The sequence below is a fragment of the Spea bombifrons genome, chromosome 6 (assembly GCF_027358695.1).
Source record: "Spea bombifrons isolate aSpeBom1 chromosome 6, aSpeBom1.2.pri, whole genome shotgun sequence".
Lineage (NCBI taxonomy): Eukaryota > Metazoa > Chordata > Amphibia > Anura > Pelobatidae > Spea > Spea bombifrons.
In genome coordinates, this window is record NC_071092.1 from 41101001 (window position 1) to 41124584 (window position 23584).

Genomic DNA, 23584 nt, shown 5'->3' on the forward strand with positions numbered 1-23584 from the left:
CGCATAAAGTAACACGCAACCACACCAAACCGATTTCGAAACTTTTAGGTACAATCTTTTTATTCCAAACATTTCTTTAAGTGTTACGGTTTGTTCTTACTTATCTCACTCAAAATAAATTGTGAGCTCTATCGTACAACAGTGCATTTAGTGTGTGTGTATATATATATATATATATATATATATATAGATAGATATTGTACAGTGCTACAGAATATGATGGCGTTATATAAAATATGCACATTATATATATATATATATATATATATATATATACAAACCAATAACACATAATTAGGAATAGTGTTAATTGGGTGTGAGGGTTGTTTGTCTGCAGATTTTCCATATTTCTACATACATAGACACACATATATACATATGTACCCTCACACCCAATTAACACAATCTTCCTAATTGGGTGTGATCGGCTTGCCGGGACAGTGGGATTGGTCGGGGCATGTGCTCCCAGGGGCTCCCTGATCCAGTAGCCCGTTGAGTTTCGGTGCAGGGGCAGAGTGATTAGCGCACTAATTGCCCCAGGAATGTTCTTTTTCCCTGGTGTTTGTCTTTCTTTATCTGGGTGGATCTGGCTGCGGGAGATCTGCGTGTCTGCCCCCTCTAGTGGGAGGAGAGATCTGCCATGGAGTTAAGATGGGACTCTCGGAGTTTCTTGGAGTTGCTCTCTCCCCAGCTGTTCCAGAATGAGCGCGTTATCCTCACATGCACAGCACACCTCGCCTTCATCAGCAGCCCCTTTAAATAGCCAGCGCCCCCCTGCACCCAGCAGCCGCGAGCCCCCCGCCACCCGCGGGATACCTGCGCACGGCTTCTGACAACTCCCGCAAGTCTCAGCCAGCATGGATGCGTCCTGCTCCCCGCCGCTGGCTCATCCATTGTGAGAGGTCACCGGGGATCGTCGGCGAGCGGCCGAAGAGACGGTAGGAAGCGCCGGTGCACTTGCTAAATGCGGGGGGCTTCCCTGAACTTGTCACTTTAGAAGCAGCAACATGTGGTCCGAGTCCGGGTTCCTGTGCCTCGCAGTGTGCCTGCTCCAGCTGCGGGAGGTCATCACCAGGAGGATCCCGATGGACACTGGGCAGTGCGGACTGCCCAAGTCGGTGAGTTCATCCGGAGGATACATGTCCAGTTTATACATAAATCTACATATATAATATATAGATAAAATAATCCTTATATATATATATGATATTATATATAATATACATATATATTATATATATATAAATAAAATCGGATATGCATGGGTGCCTCACCTATGCCTTTCTCTCACTATATATTTTATTATGTATATATCATTTTTGTATGTAAATATTTATATATATATATATATATATATATACTGAAATACACATAGTTTTTTATATATGTGTATACATAAATATTATTATTTTTATAAATTTGTTTTACTATATTTTTATTTGTTTTTATAAATATATAAATATTTATTTTTAGGTATTTAAAAAAATAATATTTATATATATATATATATATATATATATATATATATATATATGTGCGTATATACATTTTTTTGTACAATTTGCCTGTGTGTTCTGGAGCTACATGCAACTTTGACATTTCGCTAATGATTTATGTGTTAACCGCTGGCATGAACAAGGCATCTCAGTGCTACAGGAACTATGCACTTTTTGAGTTGGTTAACAAATAAATATACAAGAGGGCTATGATTTTATTTGTATTTTTTTAACTTATTTTTCTGTATTGCGTTTTTTCCCCCGCTCTGCTTAGGAGTTTTAAGATCATGATAAAAGTGAAAAGTGCTGTTTCCTAATTATAGTAACAAATACCTTCCTAAATTGCGAGGATTAACTGTCTGGTCCCTCTTATCAGCAGGAAAAGTTCTGTTTTAGGCTTTTTTTGGATTAGGAGCTAGTAGGGCTGGATAGACTGTGCTGAAAACTTTGATTTAAATTCTGTTTATCATGATGAGCCTTAAAAGGATTTAGTATATTATCTTTATATCCCACAGTTTCCATTAAAGGAAAAAGTATGGCGCTTCTATTGGGCCGTACTCCCAAGGGGTGACTATAATACATTAGCAAAGCTGTTCTTCATCTAGAACAATTCAATATTTGTTGACTATTCTTTATAATAAAACTATTTCTATGTAATTCTGGAGTCTTTAGTCAAAGTTGATACCTGTTATCGGGCCAGCGTACAAAAAGTCACATAAGCTTCTGAAACCTCAGTGGTCTCTTCTTCAGAAAGAATTCTTCTAAACAAGCCTAATGCGGCTTATATCCATTTTTCGTATTAAGTGAGCCTGAAATATAAGGTTTAACCATTTAGTAGGTAATACAAAGCCAGGTTTCGGAGATAAGGGGCTTCACACGTCTTATTAACACCTCCTCTGGGCCACTTTGTTAATAACGTTATCTTTTAGCGTGTCTGATTGAATCATATTTGTCTAAAAGTGCTTTAGAAATCAATGAGGCATTATTTATTTGCCCGCATGGGGTACCTCCCACTAGAAGGTCTAACATTGACTTTTATATAAGATACTTTTCCGATTATCAGCTCCAACAAATATCAATGTTATCACCATTTTATTAATAATATTTATGTGCTCCTAATGTTACATTGTTTAGAGATATAGAACGCAATCCCAATTAATTCAAGTGTTGGTTTTCTAAAATATACTTTAAAATATAATAAAAAATTGTACTTTCCTCTCCAGCAAGAAGACTTGAACTCTTTCCTATGGACTATTAAGAGACACCCGCCTGCGTATCTTTTTGGGACTATACATGTTCCTTATACAAGGGTATGGGACTTTATCCCACAGAACTCCAAGAAAGCTTTCCAGGACAGCAACAATGTGTATTTTGAGCTTGATCTCACGGACCCTTTCACTATCTCAGCCTTGGCCAGCTGTCAGATGCTTCCACAGGGGGAGAACCTGCAAGATGTTTTACCCAAGGATTTGTACAGGAGACTGAAGAGACACTTGGAGTATGTGAAGCACATGATGCCCCACTGGATGACCCCAGATCAGAGAGGCAAGGGTCTTTATGCGGATTACCTCTTCAACGCCATCGCTGGGAACTGGGAGAGAAAGAGACCTGTTTGGGTTATGCTGATGGTCAATTCTCTAACAGAGGCGGACATCAGGTCAAGAGGGGTACCGGTTTTGGATCTCTATTTGGCTCAAGAAGCTGATAGGATGCGGAAGAGGACCGGAGCTGTAGAGAGGGTAGAGGAACAGTGTCACCCCCTCAACAGGTTAAACCTGTCCCAGGTAAGACCCCATATATACTGAAACAACCTTCAGTGCACCCATTTAACCCTTTGGGACTTTGCTGTCTTCTCCATGAAAACCAATGCAAGGGTTTTCCCTTCCTTCAGCCAGGGTATCGGCCTAATCCTTCTGCTGTCAATGGATTATTATATTTTATTTGTATATAGCACCAACAGCTTGTGTAGCGTTGTACAATGGGTTATGCCTTTTAATAAAAGATTTGAACAAAAAAAACGAAGGAATGGAAGGCCCAGGCTAATTATTTCAAACATTTATGTCATGCAAAAGGGTTAATATATTTCCGCTGACAGGTTAACATTCAGATACGTGAGATACATTAAAGGCTCTGAGAAGTCTGTATGTTTAATACACAAATGTGATTTAATGACATAGGGGCTGGAGTGGAGAGAATGCTCTTGGATTCACTCTAGACTCTAGACTGGTGTCCATTTGGCCTTTATCATGAAAATAATAAAGCGACGTATAGACCTGATCTTTGTATATATGAAACAAAATGTCTTTAACAGACGATTCATTAATAGTAAAAAGCTATTTATGCCCCTTTTGCTCTTTCTTTATATCTACATAACAAAAAATGTTTGTGTCCCCGATTATTGTAATACAGATGGAAAATCTCCCCAAATCTCTTAATTTCTATTATTGCTTCGATATATGTGACTGTGCAGGTCCATGTGTGCAAATTGATTGTATCAGGTATTCTATATTACCATCCTAGTATAGAGAGTGACCAAAAACACCCTTTTTTAACCGAAATGTAAGAAAATTGGGCATAGCTGTAATGGGTTTCCAGCGACACTTACTTTGGATACTGCCGAGCGCTGAATGTTTTCTTTCTGGGATATATTAGGAGCTGTTCTGGAACTGGCAAATGCTTTTGGATATAAAGTAGATTAATATAGTAAAATACTTTTAGACCAGGTTAAAAAAAATCTTGGGGCCAATTTATTTAATATATTTTAATGTACACTTCATGTACAAAGTCCTTCTTTGTACTGTTCTCAAATGTGGTTAACTATTTAATTACAATGATGTCAGAATTTAAGATCTCAAGGAATAGTTCAATTGTGTTGCTATAGGACCACATTGCTTTATGTGTGACACCCCTCTGATGGTACGAACGTTTCCTTTGTGCTGGATGTTTAAATATGCTTTCTTTCTTTTTAATTAGTGGGTTGGAAGTCATCAAAGGGTTAATTGTAGGTTTGAAGAATGCATCATTAGTATAAGTAGAGCATTTTTGTCTGTTTTTACTTTTTAAAGGTGTTCTCTGGTTCTTTATGCCACTGAAACAGGTGTTCAGCGCGTACTTTACAGCCCTTTCTGTCCCTGTTAAGGGTTAACGTGGCTGGGATCAGAGGTGTCTCTATTTAGCATGTCTAGCGCTCCCTTTTGGTTTGTATAATTACACAATCCGCACATGTTGTATACATTCCTCGTACATCTAGGGCTCAAACAACAATATCCACATTGACACAAGTTTACAAATTTGCCGTCACCAACACAAACTGTTCCCACGCTAAAATAATCCTCGGCAGAGCCATATACCATAAATTTACACAAAATGAGCCGTGATAACATTGGCTCGTCGTTTATGTATACGGGGATTCACTCGTCCTGTGCCAGTGATCACCGAATCCCGTTACAAATCATTGCTGAACTGATTGGCCCGCAAAGAGTTAAATCGCACTGCTTTTCTTTAGCATATGCCATACGACAGCCGAGCATGATTGGGGGTCATGTTCTCCAAAGCATTACAAATGTGTTACCAATATAAACAACGGGCGTGAAACATGCTGGGAGCGTGGAACTTTTCATCTAAATCCCACACTTTTTCCCCAAACTTGGCAAAACTTATGTCCTTTTTAATTAAAGAAAAATACAGGAAAACGAAAACTTTTCGGGGACTATTAGTGAAGGTCTTTATCTTCTCTCGTGGTCTTCTTATGACCAGAACTCAAAGTAAAAAAAAAAGTTATGGGGCTTTAAAGCAATGTAGCGATAGCTTTACTTTACTGAGAGGGTGGTAGATACGTGGAACAGTCTCCCAGCAGAAGCAACAGAGGTCAATACAGTGAAGGAATATAAACATGCATGGGATAGACGTATGGCTCCTGAATATTAGACAAATGACTGATTAAGGTCTAAGTCTTTCGATCAGGAGGAACCGGTTCTATGTTTATGGGTAGAAGGGCGCAATCATCTACTTTTTTACCTGAAAGGTATAAGCCCCCCGAGCCCCTCTATTCTGATAGATGGCACCTGTATGTTGCGGCCGCTAGCCAAGTTCTCTGCATGCGCGACAGCGGGCGTACATGTGCTGCAGACAGGCAGCAGCTGCCGGTGAAGTGTATGAGGACCGTTTCCACATCAAACACAACTTGTTTAATCTACAAGAAAGCAAACGCTTTCCTTCATCAATCCCTTAACAAAAGACAATGCCTGTCCCTTTAAAATCTGCCTTTCCCCTCTTTGATTGGAGCAAAAAAAAAAAAACGTTTGTTTCCAAATTGAATAAAATGACATGAATTAAACCCAAAACACCTGCGTCCATTTAAATGGCAAGAGAGGGGTAAAGAATGGCTAACGGAACGCGTTTATGATTTTATATCTGGCTAGAACTCCGATCGGCCGATCTCTTCAAAGGTCACTCGCCCGTCAGGGCTTTAGGAGCTGAAGAAACGATGAAACAACTGGCCGGGAACCAATGTTATTCCAAGCCGTCTGTCTGCGTGTTTGTAATGATGATCAGAAGGATATTTCATACCATGAAGCCCGTCTCCAATTATAATAATGGCTCTGTAGCCGTAAATATTTGGTAATAGCCGATCCCGTTGATGTTTACCTTAGATCAGCGTGTCGTGTACACCTGTCTGGGCATATAACGTTATCTCTAATACGGGGAACCGGCTCTTGTTACACCGCACGCAACAGCCCCAGCGTGATTTCATTTGGAATGGTGGGGTTTGAGGGAATATTTATGATTTAAAACGAAAACCTGTATTATTGGAGCCCCCATCAGTAAAACATATAAGATTTCATCGGAAAAAGAGACTTCTGGTGGCTTGGAATCCCGTGTAACTTTACGTCATTATCTATATTGGCTCAATAGAAGGGAAACACATACATTTACCAAATAAATACATACTTTATATATATCGTATCTCTGTAACATAATATAATTTGCATACTGGGAACTTCTTCACTTCGGCTACCCGGAGCCTTCCCTTGCGGGATGCGGCCAGGACTGCCTACTGATGTCGGTGGGTGGCACTGCTGGGGGGGGGTTGTTCCCGCTGAAGTCACCAGGAAACACCCCCATGTAAAGGGCAAATGGGCACGGAGCGGGGAGTGTCAAGACCCCGCTCCCGCGACCCGGAGGATTTAGGTGTTGACCCGGAGAACCGGTGCTTCACCAGGAGATCCCCGGATCAAACATGGAGAGTTCCCAGGTATGATAGTTTGTCCATAGGTTTGCCTATGAAAGAGGTTCTATGTGAACGCGTAAGAATGCCCAGTCCATAGGGGGGGCGAAGGGCTGCCCTCCTGCCCCGACCGAGATAAAGGAACCCCCACCCCAAAAAAAAAAAATGATTATGGGAAATGTTTTTGTTATCAAAGTCATCTCTACAGACAGGCATGAAACCCGAATTTAGAAAGGAATAAAAACCTCCTATCCTAGAAAAGTCGGTGCTTCCCTGTGCGACAGAATTCACTAAAATCTTTTTTTCGTTGATCTCTTTTAAAGTCTGCATACGTCGGCTGGGAAGTTTTATTCAAATGAATAATAGGAAGTCTATTCTGCGCAGATGCATCTTTCCAGCCAAAATGTAATTAGTGAGATAAATATATCGAACATTTTACCTGCCGCACCCTCCAAAGTAGGATCCCTCTGGCACTGTCTGTTAGACATAATGCCAAGGAGCTTAAGGTCTTAGCTACGTGATATCTGATATATTTTAACGTTTCCCATCTCGCGGTTCTATGCGCATGCATGATGACATCACTGGCTCTGAATAATGAACACACAATGTAAATATTCTTTAGCGTTCCCGCTTTGTAAAATATATACTCCATAATGTATATGTCTGTTTTTACTTCTTTCTTCTCTGTCCGTCATCCTTTCTTCTTCTTCAGATTTAATATCAACGTTACATGTGTCGGAAATGGGACAACCAGTAATTCTGCCCACTTTTTATTTTAAAATAAATCTTGGGGTTCGATAAGAAGTGTGATCAATAAAAAATGATCAGGGTTTTTATATAAAATACGTATTATCTTCCAATGTTGGCACAATCTTTTCCCATGTATAGGATACTTGGCTCAAGTTAGAATTGAACCAATTGTTGGCACATTTGGTTCAATATTATTTAATCAATAATATTTGATTACAAATTATAGATTTAACGTCTCCTTTACCTTATCCAATAGAAAACCCAGATCGCGTTGAGATGGGGTTAATTACAAAGGATAAACGGAGGCGATTACATAGTAACATAGAAGCCGACATTAGAGAAGATCCATTTGGCCCATCCAGTCCACCTATTATATTCCTGCTTTGAAGACTCAAACCTTAATCAGACCTCGGTCTTGTCTTGTATTCAGGATCGCCATATGCATATCCTATGGATACATTAATTTCCTTACTATGGTAACCTCTACCACTTTTGCTGGGAGGCTGTTCCTTTTATCTACCACTCTCTCAGTAAAGTAACCTTTCCTTACATCACATCTCAGCCTATGGCCCTCTATTTTTAGGTTATGGCATCTTGTTGTAACTTTTCTCCTTTTTCAAAATAAACTTCTCTCCTGTACTTTGTTAACCCCTTAATGACAAAGCCTGTACATGTACGGGCTCAAAATGCATTGTTTTCAATGGGTTTAGGGACCGCCCATTGTCCTTAAGGGGTTAACGTATCTAAATACCCCCCTCTCTCCTCCAAGCCATAACCCATATCACCCAGTAACTGTATCTTCCGAACAATTATGGTTTTTTAAAAAACATTAATATTCTTTAAAACCTTCATTGATAGAAACTTTTATTACGGCGTGACCTTTGCCCCCTTTTCCACCATGACCTTTTCCTATGCAGTTAAATTACATGGATTTAGAGGCATCTCAATAACCGTAGCAGTGTCTAGAGAATTATCTTTTTCTCTTCACTTTAAACGTCCGCGTGTAGGCGTATTTTACGACGATTAAAAATATGTAATACAATACAGGATAAAGTAGATTAAAAAGATCTGTCTGGTAATGCCTGTGTTTTCCAGTTCTTATTACCTAGTAATTATCCAGCTTCCAAACGACTGGAGAAGAGATTTTGAAGTAAGGGATTTGAAAAGACGCAAAGTGCTGTCCGGGCCATTTGGAAGGATGATTTCAAATAAGCGTTGATTTTACTTGTCTATATAAATAGTTAGATAAGTCTTTTCTTAAATTCATATTATCCAACCAATTTTCTATCCCTTCTCCTTGCCTCGCTCTTATAAAGGGTGATTCAACCAATCAACAGCTATCAGCAACTCCGTATCCGTAATGAGGAGAGATAATATAATGGGGATGGATATAATGGGGAATTCTAATATATATATATATATATATATATATATATATATATATATTATTTTTTTTTTTTGCTTATAGTGCTATGTAAATCATTAAATAATAATTATAAAAAAAATTATCATAAAAATTCAGGTTCTGTAAATTTGAAATTCTTGTGATTCTGTATATTTTCTTTTCCCTTTAATACACCAAACTACTTGTTTTTGTAAAAAAAAATGTCACCGATGTTGAAAAAAATATTTTTCCTTAAATGTATCCGTGACGGCTAAAAGTGCAGAAGGCTCCGCCGTCCAGAAGTATTCTTGATATCAAATAACGAAGTGATCGTCTTGCAATCACTCAGTGGCTTATTTAGAAAGTTACTCCAGGCATATCTTGCTGTATTATTTAAAGGATATGGAATGCCTAAAAAGCAATTAAAGCTGTTATGTTTCTTGACCAAGAGGGCATGACAAACCCACCAGGGGTCCAGTAAATGTAAATGAACCAGGGTTTGATGACATTTAAATACTATGTAGAAGTCATAGGTCTCACGGGCTGGTGGAGGATTACGGCACGGTGGAACCTTATAGTAATGTGGCACAGAGCTCAGTAATTCATTACAAAGGCTTTTTTTCATTATTTATTGTGACTTTTTTCCCTTTTAGTTCTTATTGGTAGTTATGGCTGAATAATGATGTATTTTGGTATATTCATCAACCCTACATAACGTTGCTGAAAATATGAAAATAGACTCTATCTTTCCACAAAAGCAGCTCAGAAAAAAAATAATTATAATGTTACGCATTTGGGGAAACATATTTATCTAGTTAGAGATTCAGCATCGTATTTCCTTCATCATATGCGGATCTCACTGATTGGTTTTAGTGTCTAGTGAGCTGTGAAAGGCCATTCGACCACGTAATATCTGCTAATATAAATTAACACTATTATTTCCCATTTTTATCAATAACGAGCTGCATTTTGTACCCAGCTTCTGCCGTTAGCAATGTTCTAAAGAGAGGAGATCCGCAGGAATTGGATGTTTACTGAAGCCTAATGACCTCATCTTATCTCTTGATTGATGGACAAAGCCCGTGGGACATATCAGCACAGATTGGAACAGTGATAGGATTACCCTGGTGTTAATCGCATTTGATAAAAGGACAGGCTTTGTGAACAATGATGTTATCTGCGATCGCAAATAAAGAAAGCTGACATTAGTCTGTCATTCTCATAGGAAGCCTTTAGCTAGCCCAATTTAATTATGATATTTTTACACCGAAAAACCCCGCGGGGTGAGTCCCTTTTTTGTGCAAATTGCTCGGCCCATTGTTCTGTTTCCTATCCCAAATCATACATTTTATAGATTTATACACTAAGTAAATCTATGTGATGCTCTTTAAACATTAAGATAAACAATACATTTATGTTAGAATCCTACTTTATGTGTATAACACGGGGGGGGGGCCGTGTTAACCTCCCGATCTCACAATCTACATGATTCATTTGGCCCATTAAGTTATCTCTTCCTGTTGTTAAGTTGCTGATAGCTGTTGATTGGTTCAGGCTGCCTCTGTAAGGTGGAGAAGCGGAGTCATAGGACTGGACTTTGATAAGATGAATTAACAATTAGACACCATTTGAGATAACTGGATTGCTTGTTTAGGCAGGTGATTTAGAACAAAAAAAAGCATTTTATTTACACAATCACGCATATGGATATTTTTTCCATATAGATCTTTTCTTTTAAATCAGTTGTGATCAAGTCTGGTATTCAGGGGTTGCTAATGGACCACAGGGCTCATAAACCACAGCGACAACTAAACCGATGGCTGTTACAGTATATTTAGGGGTGTGTGGCCTGTGAAGGCTCGGTGTGAATGTAAACTATCTACCCAGCTTCTACCCAAGGTGGGAAGATCTAGGCTTACTTTTTTTTTTTTAGTGGATTTTGGTCACAATGGGAGTCCGTGTCAGACAAGTCGGTTGTTACTTGGTAACATTTTGTTTGAGAAGCAGAGCCGTCAATCACAGTTATCCTCGAGGGCGTTAGCACCATGAAGCAGAATGGGTAGTGACAGGAATGTTTGTCAAGGGATTATACAGCAGTTATATATATATAAAAGGAGAAAACATATATATATATATATATATATATATATATATATATATATATATATATATATAATCTATCTATCTACCCTTCTATCTCCCTCAAAACAGCTATTGGACAGGAACTCCTATCCTACTTTATGGGATTATTTCTCTGTTGCAAATATTTTATTATTATTATTTTTTATTGTTTTATATAGCGCCATCAAATTCCGTAGCGCTGTACATTTTTGGGGATTTTTATGACTCTAGGAAATGTACGAACCAGCAAAAGTTTACATTTTTGCCAGAATTTGACAGGAAGTGACATTTTTGTGTGTTTTCCTTTTTTTTTGTGAATAAAATGATCACTTTTACTGCAGAGAGATTTTTTTATATTAGCCATTGTTTATTTCTAAACCTATAAAATCAGGTAGCGACTTAAAATGCTTGTAAAATATTCTAGTGCTTTTGCATTATCTTGCTTATCGTTCTTCGGTCGAGTTACATTATCTTGGTTACGTAAAGCTGCGTTGGTCATTCTGCCTAATTAAAATAATAAAATAATATTTTCGGTAGTTTAAAATTCGTTGAATATTTGGAGGATTTAGGAAAAAGTGTAGAATTTTTAAATGAATGGAAAATCTGTCTGTACATCACAAGTCTCATCTTATAGAGACCTGAATCAATCTTGTGGTATTGTGGTCTGGCTCAACACAAACATTCATAAATTTGACTTGAATATACAAACATGCTATTACCAATTATATGTTATAGAGAAGAAAAAAAAAACATCCAGGGAAACAATTTAAGAAACAACCGAACATTTAAAGAAGAAGGTTTTCTCGCTCGGATTATACTTTTGCATTGAAGTTTCGAATCGCATCATAAAATTGCAAACTAAACATCATAAATGTTGAACTAAGCCATGTTGCACACACGGGTTGTGTAGGATCTAAAGTAAAAACCTGCTTTTATTTATTATTCATTTATTAACTAAATCCAACTAAGTGAGATTTCAACCTTAAATTAAAAAGTATTAAATAAATTACATATTTATGTGTGTGTATATATATATATATATATATATATATTTATATTATATATATTTTATCTATATACACACCTTTTGTAATGTATTTAATACTTACTTTTTTATTTATATATATATATATTATATATATTTTTTATATATATATATAAAATAATATATAAAATATATATATATATATATATATATAAATAAAAAAGTAAGTATTAAATATTTAAAGTTTAATTTATAGTTATATTTTTGAAAAAGAACACTAAATACTGGTGACGGGGATCTTTCAAAAGAATGACTGTCACGCTGCACTGGTTCTAAAGTGAGATATATGGAAGAATCGAAGCAAAAACAAAATGACATTTTAATGGAAATATATTTTTTCTTTACTTCAAAGAACAAGTATTTACTGAAGTTCATTTGAAGATCTGTTTTAAGGTGACGCAACTCTTTTCTTGATGTGGTGCCAAGTGCCATGTGCCCTAGTGATCTAAATCAGGTTTTAGAACTCAGATTTCACATTTCCGAGGTTATCAGCGTCTCACATGTGGTGCATTTAACTGACAATGAGTAACTACCATTCTCCTCCATATGATAACATCCGAACTAGACTTCTCTGCTAAGTGTATCCAGTGTTCTGCTCCTCAGACACGTCATCCCAAACATCAGTTTATGCCAGGGAAGGAACCACTCTACTAGTAAAAGAAACTCCTGAGGCATCTTAGAAGATACCTAAATTTACAATTTTCAGTCGTAAACAGGAGATTTTTTTTAAGCATGTATTATATGTTGAGAGTCATGTTCAAAGCACTCCATGGAGCAATTAAAAACCATGTTTATGGCCCTCATATCTGGCAACTATGATGGCCTGGAGATTCCTCTTTCCCTTTTGTATATGGGAGCTGTGAGTGGGCAAAGACTGGTCAGAGAGGTGACATTACTTGGAAACTGAAACATGGCCGAACTGGGTGGGCATTGGGCTGAATTCTACTCCAAGCCCCGGTGTTAGAGGGCCGGGTAATCAGCTTTGATACCTGGAACCCTCAGGACAGATCTTGACCCTGCTAGTATGTTCGCCCCCCCCCATTGCATACATTCTTATCTGAGGACTGGTCAGGAGGACCATTGGTGGAATAGCAGGAAGGAGAAGATGCCTGGAGAGTAAAGAAGATATTTGTGCTACTTAAGGCTCATATCTTCTGTTTCTACAGATCATCAAGAGAAACTTCATAAGGTGAGCTACGTGGTGGGTCTGGCTGGGACCTGAAGCCTGGTCACCACTGCTGCTCAGTGTGTCATACAAAGTGTAGGTAGTTCTCATCGTTCTTCCAATCGTCAATCCATTCTCATAGAGAACAATTAAAGAACTAAGATTGTGGAACCCAAATCATATTATTGGGTATGTCAAAGGGGACCATTGACTCCAACAATATCATCAGTAGATTTCCAGTTTAAGAGTTCCCGGTGATGGGTTATAAATAGAGTTCATATTTATTCATTATATACAGGGAACAGACTGTAGAGCGATATGCTTTCAGAAGCAAGCATGGCATTTCCATCTATGGACAGGAAAGGACGTTTTCCCAAATAATTAATTGGTTCTCACATAACGGCTGCAACTTCTAATGATTCAGTCCGTGGATCTTGGCGCCTAACTTGTCGGGTAAACCTCAGATTTCAACACGATAAAACCGCCTTCTAAGTAGCGAGCGATTTTGCCAGCTTGTGAACCACAATAAAGGTCAGCGTGCTATTAAATACTCCAACTGATCCTCCACTCTGCTTCTGCGTGGATTCGTTTGGAACGTTGCTGATTAACCTTTTCACTAAAACACAGGTCTGGGTTATGAATATGCAAACTCAGGCACCAGGTACTATGGACTACTCCCATCATGCTCAGCCATGATCAATAAATTAGGGGACATCAATATTATAAAAATGACATAAGTTGAGGTTCTTCCTTGAAAGAAGGTGGACTGTCAACATCTAAAGCTCGTGCTTTCATTTACCAATCAGAGTACCTGTTTTGGAGATATTTGGCTTAAATGCGAGGGACTGCTTCATCACAGGGAAAGCTGAGTGGCAAAATCTGGCATGCCAAGCATACTAATTAGTATTGACTCAATAAACCTTACAATTTCTTTGTTACTGCTATGATTTAGAACGTGTCTGGGTACATGGGCAGCAGATTTCATGATGTTAACCCTTTAATGAAAATGCATCGTTTTTAATGGGTTTACGGACCGCCCATTGTCCTTAAGGGGTTAAAGGTGAAACTCCAGGCCTGTATACAGGAATATAGCCTGAGGCCGCCATTGTTGTCAGTCATGTGTTGGGCAACCTTCACTGCTCAGACACCACATTTAGCTGATTCTTCATGACAATGCCAATGAAGTCCGTTCTTCTGTATACTTTCATATGTCAGAGAGTCTAACTAGGTGATTAAGACGGAGCCATTCTATTGTTTACTGCAGACAGTATGGTAAGTAGTCAGAGAGATAACACATAAAAATGGCTAATATGAAGCACTCTTCTAAAAAAGAAATCAGCACAATATTATTTGAAAACGAATATTTAATATGATAATAGTAATAGCATAAAAATGTTGGGAGTTCCCTTTTAACAGCTGCGGGGACATTCCATAAAGTATCAGAATTTACTACGTCGTCCTGCTGTGGAAGGGACTTTATATTTATTCAACCCTTTAGAATAATCCCATTAATGGCAACAGAATGTCAAAATGGTGAATAAAAGGGTGCGATGTACAGCTTGTCACTGGAAGTACTTAGCAATTCTTCTGTTTGAACCCTCCCATAGATTACTTGTATAAACAGCACGGGCTGACAGCTTATTCTCAGCGCTGTTAAAATACTATTAATAGTAAGTCTGGATTCACACGGAATACAGTTTGTTTACATTGGGCATGATTTACTGAAGAACAGGTGATAATATCTGTCAGAACATTTGGAATATGTATGCGGCAGATGAGGGTCACCACGATGCGTGGTAATTAGTATTTTTTAAGTGGATGAATGAAGTGTTACGAACATCACTTCTGCTGTGTTAACGACGTAGACACCACAACTACGTCTCATTCCCACCCCTCTTGGACATAGGGAAAGATGAAGCTGTGTTATGGTAATATATAAATCAGGGGCGTCCACTTTGTTCCTTGAGGACCACAGATCTAAGCTATTATCAACCCCATGTGAAGGGATATAATTGATCAGAAACCCAATTACATTTTCTGCCTTTAAGGAAAGATATAGCTACCCCTTTGCAGAAATAACAGCAAATTATGACATAAAAAAGCAGCTTCATTCCCCTTAACCGAGAACTTTTACATCATTGCCGCAGGGTCATTAGCTTTGTGGAAGGTCCTACCATTGCAGATTATGGAACCAGTTCCCACAGTTGACCAGCAAGGATGGTTCCAGTAGTCTAATAGTATATTGTTTTCCATGAATGTATTTCATATACAGGTGGATACTGTATTTGGTCCCTTAGTACTTTATTTGAATAGCTTCCATGCCAAAAAAAGAAGGGTCTTTGCCATCAAGACAAAATCACACCAAACTGGGGATAAATATTTATTTTGTGTTTTCAGTGCTGAAATTATTGTGGGGGTTGTGTGGTTGGTGCTACAATGTTTTCGGGATCTAGAAGACTAGTCACTCGGTTGAGACAAATCATGCGTTTTGGAGAAGAAGACCTTTAAAGAACTATGTAAAATTAGCAAATAAGCATGGACGGCTCAATGGCTGTATCCATCCATGCAACTGCGCACGGACACACCTGTTTTCTATAATGGATTCTTTGCTATACTCCCTACTACCTTGCTACCCTATCCATATGACGGCAGTGACATCATCAGACAAGAATTCCTTTCCTGAACATCTTTCTCCTGAATTGTAAGATTCTGAGACAGAAATGCATTCCTCGTTCTTAATAAATATTACAAAAAAGCGTTATGTTTCAGATGGAATGTGGATAGATAAAGTTTTAAACTTGATAAATCTTTAAAGGAAAATATATTCCTCACTTTTGAGAGAATCATAGATAATTTCTGCACGGGTCTTTAGGAAGATAAATCAGATGTTGCCAAATAAATCAAGAAGGGATAGTTTGCGTGAAGACGGCTTTGAAGTTGGCACAGCCAATCACAAACCGCAGAACAGGACTACGAGGAATGCCGCGTACGTTCCAGGTCAAAGCCACAGTTCTCGGGCCCCAGGAAACATCTCTGTAAGCGAGAGCTGATTGTTCTGTCATTTTGTTTTGGTCAGGACAATTTTTGTGGCTAATAAAAAAAAAAAAAAAAAAAAAAAAAAAACCTTTTCTTGATTTGGATGTTTTCACTAAATATAGTCTTCTCCCACTTCACATGTGGTACATATTGTTGTTTCTTTGAGTCCGAAATATGTATTTTTGCAAAGCATATTTTTTTCATGGCGGAAACACTTCTCTCTGTAATGCATTTCAGTGCCAGAGGGCCAAGCAACATGTTACACCTTCACGTGAAAATAAATTAGTGAATGAATGAATAACTAGTATTTGAACTACTATAATCTTTCTCATGGAGAAGACATCTAGTCTGCCCGTTTTTCCCGATGTAAAGACTGAGACCTCAATCTGTTCTTTGGCTTGTCTTAGATTCAGGATAGCCATATGCCTATCCCATGCATGTTTCCAAAGACCTTTTTAGAAAGCCAGTAGGACAGGTATCTGATGGTTGATCGTCTTAATGTATTAGTACTCCCATTAGATTCAGCATATCCTTTAACCCATGTACATGTACGGGCTCAAAATGCATTATTTTTCAATGGGTTTTGGGACCGCCCATTGTCCTTAAGGGGTTAAATTGAAAACTCCTGCATTATAGCAATTTTAGGAAGCCCAAAACACGTTTTTTTCTTCCTCCAAGTCATTTAAGCTCATAACAGATAATGTGCCACATTTTCAAAGGCTCCTACACTGAGCAATAATTCGGACCGTGGTGGGTTCTTAGACTGTAAGACAATCATGTAATGATGTTCAATTCACAATCAATATATTCTTGCTACCCTCAGGGTACTATCTCAAAGCGATCTATCAGTGCTTCCTCTGAGCCAATCTGAAAAGTGTCTGTCTCCCGGTCTATCTGTCTCCTCCACACACAATCGATCATTCATTCACATACTTTCACTACCATTTTCTTTCGAGACAGAATTCATCCTATCACTCCTTGTCGGATTACTGATTATACTTTCCCAAAGTGTTTGCACAGTCCCCTGTCATTCCTCCATTATCTGGGGATACTGATTGTAAGCACCTGTGGACGGATTAGGCATGATAAGTACACAACAAACATACCTTTCTGAGCCTGAAAAAATACCTTTGTTTCCTGGTCTGTGAAAGTCTATCAAACTCGGTGCTTTTCAGCCCGTAAGGGATAAAACCGAAGTTGCTGTGTATGTGATATTAAGATCTATCATAGTTGTTGTACTCAATAAGTTGCAAAATAATATGACATCATTTATATCATTTATACCACTGTGAAAATGATGAGAGTGATAAAGAGCTATTGATACAGTAACATTCATGGTGTGTGGGACTTCTCTGCTCCTGGTACGAGATGAGGTCAGTTGGCTTTCAAGTTGAATGCCCAAAAGTGCATTTTATCTCAATAGATCAAGCATTCCAGAACTACCAGTTTTTAGTTTCAACACAATAAGCCTGAAGTTCAGATATCACTGCAAAAAAGGGAAAAGTAGCTTAAAGCACATTTTTTTCAACATAATCCAAAATAAAAACAGCGAGACAATGGAGCCTTTGTCATTTGCCGAGAAAGCTATTCTGACGCTACTAAAGAATAATTCACGGGGATTTTACTGTCATGGAGGACAGGGCGGAATGAGTTAATTGGTAGCCTGCACGGCCTTCGGTAATTTAGATTTGCTCTCCTTTATCTGAAATGTTGATGGGAGATCTTATCGGTAATTATGTGACACTTGCTGGTAGTTCAAGGGAAAACCGAGGTAATTTTGCTTCTGGCTCATGTTAAGCAAAGAACTTGGCCTATGCCCCAGGAGGCAAGAGACCTAGTTATGGAGCTGGAGAAAGGGATGATAGGCTGTTGCCAGAGAAGACAAAATAATCTTTAAAATTTGTATTTTTATAAGATATAATAAATGTTAAATAGTTACATAGTGAATAAATGTGGAATGAAAACAATTGCACTATGTAACTATTTAACATTTATTATATCTTATAAAAATACAAATTTTAAAGATTATTTTGTCTTCTCTGGCAACAGCCTATCATCCCTTTCTCCAGCTCCATAACTAGGTCTCTTGCCTCCTGGGGCATAGGCCAAGTTCCCCATTGCTTTCGAAAGCAGAAGGAGGCACAAGGGTAGCGTTGTTGGGTGGCTTAAATTCACCCCAACCTGCGGTGCCTGACCCGTCTTTGCCCTGTAGAAGTTACAGCCCTGTCTCTTTTAGCTACACAAACTACCATACTCTGGTATGAATTTTTTTTTGAAGTTTGACATAAATAAAAAAGCGTATGTTTCATGGCTTCGTAGCATTTTTCGAGTACACGTGATACCTGTTTTTCGATGTGTGCCGTGGAGTCGGCAGAAATTCGAGACAGGGGACGTGAATTGAAAGATAGAACAGGCAAACCACAAATTGGACCCATTATAAAAGAAATGATATGCACGGCTCGTTTTATCATCATACCAACCCCAAGTCGCGAACCCAAATGATTTCTGAGAAACGAGCAAAAGAAAATCAAGGTCTGCGGAGACGGCAAGTTTCAACAACACATTCTACAGGCCGAAATATATAAAAATATGTGAGCGCGGTAGTGCTTACCACAGATGGGAACCAGCTTGCAGAAGACTTGGGTGATTGGAGATTATGAGATCTGCATGTAGCAGAAGATCCTTGATAGAACGCAGAGAAAACGTAGAAGAACATTTAGAGATCAGAGCAGAAAAATAGAGTTCTAGAGGGCTTTGTTGTTTTAGTGGCAGGATTTTAAATCTAATTCTGAAGGATATGGCCATTTTTCTTTTTATATCATTCTATGGAAGTACTTTACATCCTGAAAAACATATGCATTGTGTTTACTGAAACATTTGGCTGATTTGAGTTAGAATTTCACATCTAAATTGAAAAAGTGTTCCAACGTGATTAAACGCCCTTCTATCGGCGAGGAATTTCACTGGTACAGATTTAACAGGACAACTGTGTCAAACGGCCTAAAACCCATTCAAGGCCTTTGGACCCAAGACTGGTAAATGTCCCATCAAAGTTCAAATTTTAGAGAGAAAAACAATTGTGCCAAATGTCAAAGCGCATTTTTCAGTAGATTAATTGAAATCGCCTCTCAAGCGTATTATTTATCTCGAGGACTGAATGTAGCATAAAATCTGGCCCTTTTTAACCCCTTAATGACAAAGCCCGTACATGTACGGGCACAAAATGCATTGTTTTCAATGGGTTAAGGCCCATTGTCCTTAAGGGGTTAAAGTGGGTATTGTGATATTATTATGGAATTTGTGACTCAAAGTAAGTGTGATTTTGTACCTGCCATCCTCTGCCACCCGCTTTTGATTTAGATGAATGCAAGATTTCAGAAGAAACAATGAGGAAAACAAAATTTCACATGTTTTAACATAACGGAATTTCTCTGAAGCTATTAATTTCTCACCCTGAGCAAATAAATAAAACAATTCTTGAAACTTGGTATACAGAAAAGGAATAATTTTTCTTTTGCTATGTTCCATATGTTCTAAATCTGAGACAAATCAATTGACATGGACAGCAGTGAAATATATGTTGACAGTAATTGTTTCTAGAGCCCAGGTTAGGCTACTCAGACCGCAATGCCTCTTCTGGGAAGTGGATTTTAGCCCCAGCCAGCTTGTAGTGGGAGGAAAGTGAATGGGAAAGCGAAGACTGAACCGGAGACCCAGAGAAGCACAGATTCCCTCTGGGGCTCTGAGTCAAGCCTGGAGAGATCCCAGGTAGGAGCATAACCCATAAAGTGTGACGCCTGTTACATATAAGGACCTATAGAGCTTCTGTCATTGGACAAGTATAGGCTGATTATGGACCCTCACTAGTAAGGATACCAAAGTATCCAAGTTAGAGGCCATTAATGTCGCATAATGGACTATACGTTGTCTATGTTGTCCATGTCTCCCATTGAAAGATTGAAGGCTTTAAAATCTAGTAGCACATACCTTTTAATAACCTGAAAAAAAATAATTTTACATACGAATTATTTGCAAATATTTGTTGTTACATCAGAAGAACAGAATCAAAGTGAACTGGGCCAGTATCAGACAGTTGGCATATGTAGAGCATGAGGAGTTGTAGATTAGGAACTTGCTACCAGTTTCTACAGACCATTTATCAGTTCCTGTGGCCAGTAACAGAGCCCCTCTTTTTTTTTTGGGTCCTTTAATTACCCTGCGTCACCTTTATGTTCTGTACGCCTCCTGTCCGCTGTCACCCTTTTTAACCGCATGCCCGATACTATAAACCATTTTTGTTATAGACTTTGTATTCCGTTCTCTTACATAAGTTATGGTGGGTAAAGGTGATGGAAAACACTTACACTTAAAATTAAGGGGGTAGTAGAAGTATTATTAAACACTCATCTACAGACACCAGACAAGCCAGAAGGCTTGTTGTTCCCTCAGAAATCTCATGGTGCTGCCCCAACCACAAGGGATTCTGGGTAGGTGCATGCAAATAAGGTCAACATCTCTGACATCAAAATAATATTTTCCAACCAATTAGTACAGTGGCAGATTATTTTTTTAAAAAAATACAATATGTGAATCTCATCCTTATGCACCCAACATAGTTTTTGATTGCAATAAAATAGAGATAGAATACTGTATAGAGTATACCGTATAGAATGTACATCTATAGTAATAAAAAAAGGTATAAAAACTGTTACATTTCATATCACAAATCTATGGTTTCATAAAAATATTTTATTTACCGTTAATGCCATATTGTTAATTTTTGATGTTATGATTATTTAATGTCCATCCATAAATATTTTATATATAAATACTTTTTTGTAAAATTCATAACTCATGAACTGTAAGAATATTCTATGTGTTTCATATACTCCCGAAACAGCAATGAAAACACCAGTATGTTACTGTTAGATTCCCTGTTCACATAGTGAACATTTTGTACTCGGCTACAATGTGGTTGGCTCTCTGGGGAGCATTTAAACAGAAATAAAAATTCCATCCCCTATAAATTAAAATTCCTAATTCCCAATAAAAGCTAAAAGAAGGACTTTTTAAAAGGTAGCTGTTTCAGTAACATTACGAGTATAAATGAATACGGAATTTGAGCTTAACTAATCTGGCATTTAATTGTGTCAGGTCTCTCGCGAATGCTACTAGTCTCGCCTTGAGTTGTAGGCATTGGTTCTGTTTACACCATGTCAATATTTACGGTTTCAAGAGTGATCTGCTTGAGATAAATTCTTTCCTACAGCAACTTCCAAACAAACTGACATTATAAGTGTAGCAGCCTAAGTTATGTCCCTGGTTGTGTAGGATCCTGACACTTACAACTTCTAGTTGTTCCCAATGTCCCTATGCCTCAAATGTTCGACGTTGGATGTACTTTTGGGGGAACAGCAACCCTTTAAAATAATTATTTTCATGGTTTTAGACCTGCCCCACGTCAGGCCCCGTCAAATCTGTAGTAAAAATTAATCACAATGACGTTCCAGCCTCCTTATTATCAATTGGTTGTTTAAGAGAGCCTTCATAGAACACCAAAACACTGCATATTTCTATAGGTTGTCTTGCCAGATCTTAAAGATGCCGCGTATTGATGTATCGGTATACAGTAATGGCGAGGACAAAGTACTCACCCTGGATCTTGTTATGTACCGGGTTGGTGTTACTGGAATTCCGTGATTCAAGGTCAAACTGAAAGAGTTCTCCGTGGGAAAGTCACAATCTTATGGCACTGTCCCGGTGTCCGGCCAAGATGTCCCACTGTCCTGCTTTTATGCACAGTGGGGATTATGGGCTAGTTAGGGAGATCATAGGAGATGTGAAAATGATTGAGGCCTGTACTTTTGGAGCTCACATATGGCTACTTTGTAATGTATTACAGCAGAGCACCATGGTATGACATCATATGCCGATATTCTGCATCAATACATCATGAGGCAACTGGACGCTTAAGCTAGGTGGATGGTTCTGGACACCTGACATGTTGGAGGGAGACATCACAACCCACAACAAAATGTCCAGGACCTCAAACTGATTTCTCTGTATAGAAACAGACCATTTCTTCATATGAGTTTCTCCATAGTGTTTATTTTAACAATTTATTTTTGAACATTCAGTTTGTATTAATACTTTCTCAATGAATCAATAGGGACATATGAAAAAAAGTATGTTTTTTGGCACTGGCTGCATAATCAGTTACAGAAATAATCTTGTTTTGACAGGCATATTGTCGTATGGTGAAATTTAACCGGGGGTATTTTGATATTAAGAGCCTTCTGAAATGTTACTCTCTGTAACAAGAGTAGAGTAATTTAACATTGGCAGAAAACATCACTAAGAACATTTTAGATCGTTATCTTACAAAAGAAACCATGGGTTTCCATTTGATTTTCTCTGGATCATTGTTTTATTTAGACCTCTTTCAAACGTTATTTGCTTTCCTCAGGCTAGAGCTGTAGAATAAATTATTGTAAAATTATTATGGAAAGAATGCAGTCCATGATATGCTACGGCAATATAATTTCATTTTTACCCATTCTATTACCTTCGGATATACAATCCAAACTGCTCCAGGGCATATAGGCAAAAAATAAATAAATAAAAACCATATATTTATATATATATATATATATATATATATATATATATATAATAAAATTGTGAGCATCTGAATATTCATATTAAATAGTTTTTTCCCTTGGAAAGCAACCAGGTGAGAGTATAATGGTTCAGAATATTGCACATGATTACTCTATATCACCTTAATTGTACTTAAAAAAAAGTTTTTTTGCGCAAAAGTCATACATTAGCCTATATGTACTGAGCCAGCCCACAATATCACACCATATCTGTTCAGTTCATTGCTACAAGGTGTACTGTTTAATGTTCCTTGGTTATTATAGGACCAAGTCATCGTTTAGTGAATAGACCCTTTAAGGTTAAATTGAATACATTAGTCCCAAGGAAAAAAAAGATAACTAAACATAAATTAAGTCAAATATAGATTACCAAGTCTCAACGGTCCCTTCATCATGTGTACTCAGCTGACCCGTGACTCAGGCACAATGAAATGGCCAGAAAAATATATTTAAAAAAAATCAGACCAGGAAGGGGAAAAAAAATCTTAAACACAGGGCGACAAACATTTCATTTAAGTGCTTGTGGTTCCCAAATCTGAGCTAATGTTTTCCTAGAGGCTGGAAATTGCTTCCTTCAGGATATCAGGGATCAGGGCTCTTCAACCTCTCAAAATAAAAAGGTTAAGACTGTTATTTATTATAGGGGGATAGAGGATAATGTGAAGTGACAGCACAGATTGGACCCGGAAAGAAGCTAATGA

The 23584-nt window shown here is 38.0% G+C and overlaps 1 protein-coding gene across 1 annotated transcript in view; it reads left to right on the plus strand.

Moving 5' to 3' along the window:
* The first annotated feature begins 746 nt into the window (after window positions 1-746).
* Window positions 747-23584, plus strand: part of TRABD2B (TraB domain containing 2B) — a 108355-nt gene continuing 85517 nt past the window's right edge. Inside the window, exons 1-2 of the mRNA XM_053468953.1 lie at window positions 747-1118; window positions 2720-3280. Of these exons, the coding sequence (XP_053324928.1) occupies window positions 1008-1118; window positions 2720-3280 (672 nt within the window). The 5' untranslated portion in view covers window positions 747-1007. The remainder of the gene's footprint in view (window positions 1119-2719; window positions 3281-23584) is intronic.